The 7,676-nt window shown below is 40.1% G+C and overlaps 1 protein-coding gene across 19 annotated transcripts in view; it reads left to right on the forward strand.

Moving 5' to 3' along the window:
- Nucleotides 1-7,311, forward strand: part of LOC111580270 (calcium/calmodulin-dependent protein kinase type II subunit gamma) — a 41,470-nt gene extending 34,159 nt beyond the window's left edge. For all 19 annotated transcript variants that reach the window (XM_023287930.3, XM_035956153.2, XM_023287932.3 and 16 more), the window contains 4 exons: nucleotides 968-1,043; nucleotides 1,167-1,261; nucleotides 2,709-2,945; nucleotides 4,665-7,311. In XM_023287930.3, coding sequence (XP_023143698.1) covers nucleotides 968-1,043; nucleotides 1,167-1,261; nucleotides 2,709-2,941 — 404 coding nt within the window. In that variant the 3' untranslated portion in view covers nucleotides 2,942-2,945; nucleotides 4,665-7,311. The remainder of the gene's footprint in view (nucleotides 1-967; nucleotides 1,044-1,166; nucleotides 1,262-2,708; nucleotides 2,946-4,664) is intronic.
- The last annotated feature ends 365 nt before the right edge of the window (nucleotides 7,312-7,676 follow it).

Consider the following 7,676-nt stretch of genomic DNA (forward strand, 5'->3'; position numbering starts at 1 on the left):
AGTCTGTGACAGAAGGAAACACAGTGCATCAGGTTAATACTTTTATTGTTGGTTTTGGTTCTTTTTATGGCATTTGTGGACGAGAAAAAGCAAAATATCAACAGCCTTATCCTTGAAGATGCCATTTTTTTTGAAGGAAACTGTAAAGCTGCATGTGTGCAAATGTTTCACCTGCTTGTCAGGCATCAGAATACTAATCACTAATATCGATTAAGCAGTAAGTTTAAAGGTCATTTTTCAGGACTGCAGCGTGTTCAGTGGGAGACAGTTGATAGTTTTTCTATTGACATGATTTAAAATGCTTTTACTTTTATTAATTTATGAGTAAACCAGGTCAGAGCAGACGTAAATATAACATGCCATTTAAGTTAATTAATGGGGCTTTTAGGGAACGAGCTCTGTCAGAAGTAAGTTTATGGTTCAGAATTCATTTTCATCATTTTCTGGAGCTTTTAGTCATATCTCATGGTCTTCCTCAGTAGATAGAACTGCTAAGTTTTCTCACTAGTGACAGAGAGGCATCTGTTCTCATGATGTATGAATCTGCCATCGCTTGAAAACAGTTGCAGGAGAAAATCTAGCAAGTGGTTCTGGTGTTGGGATTTAGTTAGTCAAACTAAGCCTGCGGTATTTACAAGCAGAGCTGCTGCTTCTGTTTTGGTGGCAGCGTTTTTCTCGCAGCGCAGAGTAGCGTTCAGTCAGCTAATGTGTCGCACAGAAGGCGAGAAGCTGAGCGACAGACAGCGATGAGGTCGAGCAGCTTTGGGACGTAGTGACGAGGTTAAAGAGGAGTGTTGAGCTGCAGCCACAGAGGACGATGGCGTGAAGGAAGGCAGGAGCTGAAGTGAGGAGAGGAAACGTCATCAAGCTAAACTACTACACAGTTAATTGTTGTCTCACCTTCCAACTGGCTTCTGACCAGCCGCCATCTGGCTCCCTCTTTCTGTCTGCCTGTGTCGTTTCTTAGCTCGTAAACAGGAGATTATCAAGATAACGGAGCAGCTGATCGAAGCGATCAACAATGGAGATTTCGATGCCTACACGTGAGTGAAGCTACGTGTGTGTAATGTAAAGCAGCAGATGCTTTCTGAAAGACGTCAAACAGGATTCAATAGAGTTGTTCTTTTGCTCTTTTTCACCTTTTCTTTTTTGATGCTGCTTCTCAGGAGGATTTGTGATCCTGGACTCACCTCTTTTGAACCCGAGGCTCTGGGAAACCTGGTGGAGGGGATGGACTTCCACAAGTTCTACTTTGAAAACTGTGAGTCTCCTCCTGTTCATATGTGATCCACCGTTTTATTGAAATCTGCTTGGAATACCAGCCAGACTAGAATATTTATAGCTAATACTTAATCATGTGGTCCAAAAAACTAAGAAAAAATTTAGGTTTCCTCTTCAAAATGTTAGTTTTGTCTTCTTATAGCTTTCATATTTAGTTTACAGTCAATATGAAGCAGTTTATTTTAATATTTCAAAGTTTTTATGGTGGTATATTTCCTTGTAAAAATGAAAATCACAATTAAATTATTAATAGTCTTAATGTTTCAGTTTAATTGCATGCATTGAAATCTTAAATGTAATCCACAATTTTCCCTTGGGCTAAAGTCAGCTAAGCAACATATAAGTCAAATAAAATCATACCTACTCTTATTGAAAAGATATCTACACATTATCTCTAGATTAACTAACAGTGAATGTACTCTACTTGCCAGCCTTATTAGCCTAAATGAACTTTAAATTATCATAAAAAGCCGTCATTTGCAGCTTAATAAATCATTTTAACCTCTTTATTTTGTACTGAAATGAAAACTGATTGAGAGTCGACCACTGTGGGCGTGGCTGCTTTCATAAGAGTTCCTAAAATAGCAATATATGAATTTGTCATCCAGGATGAGAGCTACTGAGTAAATTACTGCAGACATGTTAGCTGCTGTTTTTAGATGATTTCCCGTGTTGGTTTTTGTGCTAACTTACTGTTTGCAAAGTTTACACTCGACTTTTTGGCCATTTGTTGTTACAAAATGCAATGACTTCTTGCACATTATCCCAGTTAGTTTGGAGTCAACTCCAAGTAAAAGTTAAATTACTTTGAACTAGCATTAGGATGGGCAAGTTCAGAGTTGTGTTTACTGTTTACTGCTGCTAAAACATTGGAATAGTCTAGGAAGGCTGTAAGAGACTTTGGTGTGATGAGCGCTTATTAACTGACCGATGAACCAGCCAACCGGGAGACTGGAGCCTTTTTCAACTCTATTCAGTTCAATTCAAAAAACTTTTTGTCCCCAAGGGGCAACTAAAAAGGGCATACAAGCAGCTTAAAAAGGACAACCAAGCAAGACACACAGTTACACACAAAAAGACAAAACAACATTAAAAAGAACATTGTAATTTTAAAGTGCTTATTTTGTTCCTCATGTATGGGACAGTAAAGTGCTCTTAAATACTATGTTAAACAAATGTGTGTGTTAAAATAAATTTTAAAAAGTCTACTCTTAAAATCTATGTTAAAAGAATGTGTCTTTACAAGAATATGTGTTTCTCAGAGTAGTAAATGGCTGACTTTACTTTTCGTATTTCACTTTAAAGTGATGAAAAATGGCAGTTTTGATGATATTTCTCCCATTCTGTTTCCGCAACCATTAGCTGAGTCTTTTAAACCTTTCACAAACCTTGACCGTCTGAACACATTTATTTCCTTTCTTTCCAAGTGCTGAGCAAGAACAGCAAGCCCGTGCACACCACCCTGCTCAACCCACACGTGCACCTGATCGGCGAGGACGCTGCCTGCATCGCCTACATCCGGCTCACACAGTTTGTGGACTCCACGGGCCGCCCTCGTTCCAGCCAATCAGAGGAGACCAGGGTGTGGCATCGTCGCGATGGCAAGTGGCTCAACGTTCACTTCCACTGCTCAGGAGCGCCTGCTGCACCACTACAGTGATCAGGTACCTGCACATGAACACATACACTCAGACTAATAACTACAACTGGAACACCAGACATGGAAATAGATTCCCTGAAGAGGCCAGTTCAACACTAATCTTTCACTGAGATTGTCTCACTTTTCTACAAATACAGCTGGCTGCTATCAGAATAATTTTAGACATGGTGGGTTTAAGTCGATGCAAGCACAGTTATTAGTTGGGTAACTTCATTTCTCCTTGCTACAGTTGGCTGATAACTGTAATTTGTGCGCACATATTTTTGTGTCACATTCAAATTTACTATCAGAAAAAAACACTTTAAGACAACAATTCATAATTTCAGTTTGTCTTTAAAACATGTAATTTAATGAAATTACATTTTGGCATTCATACCTGTTGTGGTGCTGTCGTTGTAAATCTTAGTGGCGAAATGAAATCAGAAAGTGCTGATAACCTTGATTTAAGACCTGTCAATCAGCTGTGATTTTTGGTGATGTGACAGCTTCACAGCTTGTTTGCAAAGGGAATTATTCTGGTTTATTAGAAGTTGGGTCTCATATTCACCAAGTTCATGGCTGACATCTGGGAGCAAAATCACACCACTACAACATCCCACTGAACAAAAAATATGAGCATTCAGATGATCAGACGGGTAATAAATCCTGAATTTCACAGGAAAACTGTCTTTGCGTTAGGGCAGCACAATATGGGAAAAAATAGCATCTTGATTATTTGTTTTTCTGCACTATGTTGCCAATTTAAAAAAAAAAAAAAAAAAAGAAATTTTCACCCCATGGCTTGAATAACTCTGTTTAGAAAGATTTAATCTCTAAGAATTAAAAAAAAAAAATGACAGAAATTCAAGTTTGCACTCGTCTTACAGAGCTTTGTGTTTCATTTTTTAAATGGTCGAACAAATAAGTCGCGTTACTTTATGTGGTGGCAACTATTGCAAGACACTGCCAACAGAGTGTTTGTTTTTGGTCAACATTTCTGTAGCCAGTTGTGTTTCTTTTTCAACCAAATCTTCCTATTCAGGGTGTTCTCGATCATTTTGCTGTGTACATGTGGGGCCTGCGTGTCAACAAAGTCCACATCTAGCAAATACGGTTTAACAATAAACCTGTGAATTCAGAGTAAAATATGTTAAAGCAGAGGTATATCACACTTGTGCAACGTGACTGCTGCTCATGCACACGTCACACTGTTGATGCCTGAACAATATATTGTGCAGCCTGAATGTGTGGGTTAAAGGAAGTCTGTAAACTGTGACAAATGTGAAAAAAAGACAGTTTGAGGCAATAATTTAACTGTTTGTCTTTATAAAAAAATAAGTTTAGCTAACCTGGAGGGATCCTGGTAGCCTGGGAGTTGAAGAAGATAATCATGTAGGCACATAAACAGCATCCCTTGTCATAGCCTGCTAGCATTCTGCTGGATGCTGCTTAACCCTTTGATTCAAAATTTGGGTCAAACGTGACCCATATTCAATGGAAAATGGGTTTCTCTTGACCCGTGTTGTGCATCAAAGGGTTAAAAATGCAAAAAATGTGTGTAAAAACCTCTGATTGCTCGTATTTCTTGCCTCATTTGACTACTAACTTGGTGCGTGCAAAGTTCTAACCGCCCAACGAACCAAAATAAGATCCAACAATTAGCTGGAATTGTTCATCAGAACTGTGCTTAGTTTAGACCGTTTCAGACCATGGTGACAGTAACCTGCTGCTCTCTCCCCCTCAGTGGTCCTGAGCCTCCAGTCTACTGGAGTGTGTGTTTTGGGGGCAGTTTTTTTCAGCGAGCGTGTTTCAGACGTCCGTCCTCTGCCTGGATTGGCTAGAGCCAGGAGCCCGGCCGGGCGAGATCGCATCCCTCTCCACGATACCAACCAATCCTGTCCCTCCTTTGACCTGCTGGGGGCCGGCTGAACACAAGACTCCGCCCCCACGGGATGATGCATGCATCTGGCGCCTGATTGGAGGGCGCGTCTTTGCCCTCTGTCCCTCCCTCTGGCAGCCATCTTTTTTCTGCCCGTGCGAGATGAGACGTCCTGGGGGAGGAGAGGATTTACAGTTGAACTTGTGACAGTTTATGAGTATGAGTTATGAATATACTGTGTAAATTATGACTAGATGTACCAGAAACCACCAAAACCCAACCAAGCATTTATATTCACTATCTAATAAGGGAGGAACAAGAGAGGAGTGTGAAGTTTAGCAGCTGAGATTTTGGACACGTTTAGGGATTACTGGGTAGGAAGTGTTGGCTCGCTACCCAGACCTTGTTAAAGATGTAGGGAGATTTCCCCCCAACTGAATTAAAGAGGGAAAAACAATCAAGTTGGCTCAGTCAGAGAAGTTGACGAGAGAAACTTGATATCAAAAACATGAAGCACCAAAGTGTAGAACTTTAGGCTTTTTACGTGTTTCTGTGTTTTCGTTTGTGTGCTTGTTTTCCGACACAACGGGAATCATGTTGTTGTGGGTTCGGTGAGGGAGGGGGGGCGTCTGATTTGTTGTGTTTTTAGCGTCCTGGTCCGTTATTGCGTTCCTGTGAATAACCGGAGCCTGTTTTCCTTTGTTTGTTTTTTATTTTGTTCTAATTTTTTTTTCCGTCGTCGTCGGTCTGACTGATTCTGTATCTGAGGCTTCTTTTTAAAGCAGCTGAGTTTTTAAAAAGAGGGATTTTATTGTGCAAATTTCAAGCTAAACCCGTGCGTGTTAACACGTTTCTGTTGTGTCTATATGCAGTGGAGGGAGAGAGTGGGCCGGGGGTAAAAAAAAATAGAAAAAGGCATCTGCGTTTTGCATGTTTTCGCCCGCCGCTGCCTCTCCCTTATTAATCCCTTCCCACCCTCTCTTCCCTGATTTCTCTCTTCTCTTAAAACCATTTTCTCTTTTAAACTTCCCTCCCACAGTGTTTCTCTGATTTCTGCAAGGGCCTGGTTTGTTTATAATCACTGTGTAAATACAGTGTATGTATAGATATATGTAGAAAAGTGTAATATATGTACATGTATCTAAGAGACACTCATCCTGTGCATTTGGGCATGGGAACCTCCCCATGACCTCTGTGACCCCGTCTAGTTTAGGAGCAACATTTTCCTCGGTAGTTCGACTTCTCCACCTTTAAAATACTTCCGGTAGCTCTTGATTATTCATGAAAAAAACATGAATTTTGCACGCTCGTGTAGGCTGCCAGCTCTAGTCCCATGGCCGTACGACTGTTTGTGGAGATGGGGAGCAAAAAGAAAAACAACAGGTTGACGGTAGTTTGATCCCCAACAGTTTTTAAAGAACCTTCATGATAGTGTCCTTAACTCCTGATCCCACGATGCTGTGAGCCGTCTGTTTCATATCATTATGCACCCAACGCACGCCTTGGTGGTGTGTTTTAGGCTTTGTAACATATCTGCACTGCTGCCGTGTGACCTCAACGCCACCCTTTTCGCTGTGCTGCTTAGTTGTCTACCATCAATCCACAACAGTCGTATCTTTAAAAAAAAAAAAAAAGGGGGGGGGGGGGAACCCTCCTCCGATATCTCCGCCCCCTCCAAGTCCCTGCTCTCCAGATGTTTATTTGTAACCTCTCTCTCTGTTGTTTCTCTGTTTCCCGTGTTACTGGTTTTTTGAGTTTTTTCGTTGTTGTTGCTGTTTTGTCGTTTGGTAAATTTTTTGCCGATCTGCCAAGCTGGAGTTCTGCACTCTCCCTCGCACACACACAGAAAAAAATATATAAAAAGATTTTAAAAAGGGAAAAGAGGGGAGGAAAAATTAAAGATATTGATCAGGACTAAATTATTTATTAATGTAATCTACCCTTGGTGGTTTTAAAATCGTGCCTGCTCAGTTGAGAGGGGTTTTGAAAGCCGGAGAGAGTTGTTGTGGGTGTGCAGGTTTCAGCGAGCTACACCGCTGTGAACCAGAGCGGGAGACCTAGTTATATGCATGTTTCAGTTACGCATTTCTACCATGTACCTACCTGAATAAGGATGGAGCTAGTGTTAATATATGATATTTGCATCTTTTGACATGAATTTTCCTCCATCCAGAATGTTGAATAGGTGACATGAAAAATATTTTAAAAATGCAAATTTAAAAATAAAAAAAATACAGAAAAAAAAGGCTTCAGGAGCCGTAGCTTGGTATGAGGCCCTCAATGTTAGCGTTTTCCCTGCGTTGTAATGATATACTATTGGGCTGCGCTTTCTCCCCCAGCCTTCACATGGATGCTGGAGTTTTTTTGCATGATCATGATGTACAATGAAATACAACCATGAATTGACGACTATCAAGTGTTTGTCTGAGTGTTAGTTGGTCTTCATCATAGCTTTGTTATTCTTCGAACTTGGATCTTGAAAGTATTTAATAAAAATACTATTTCAGCACTGGTTTGTCCGTCTCAAGTCGGTTATTTCTGCAAAACTGTTATGAAAATCGACCTGGTTAATGTGTCCATATGGAGTTCTATAGATAACTTTATTTGTATAGCACCTTTAAAACTTGAAATTACAACATTTTTCCAATAAACAAATGTCTGATTAGATAGGCTATGAAAGCAAATTTGAGAAAAATAACAGCAACATGTACGAACAACATTAAAATTTTCCAGAATTCAGAAGAACTGTGCACAAGTTACGAAATAAACCTAACAAGACTAAACATTGCAGTTAAAACCCTGTTGTGTCATTTATGTTGTGATTATACCTGAATAATTGGCATATTAGAGATTAAACCTTACAAAAATAAAATACTG

The sequence above is a fragment of the Amphiprion ocellaris genome, chromosome 18 (genome assembly GCF_022539595.1).
Source record: "Amphiprion ocellaris isolate individual 3 ecotype Okinawa chromosome 18, ASM2253959v1, whole genome shotgun sequence".
NCBI lineage: Eukaryota > Metazoa > Chordata > Actinopteri > Pomacentridae > Amphiprion > Amphiprion ocellaris.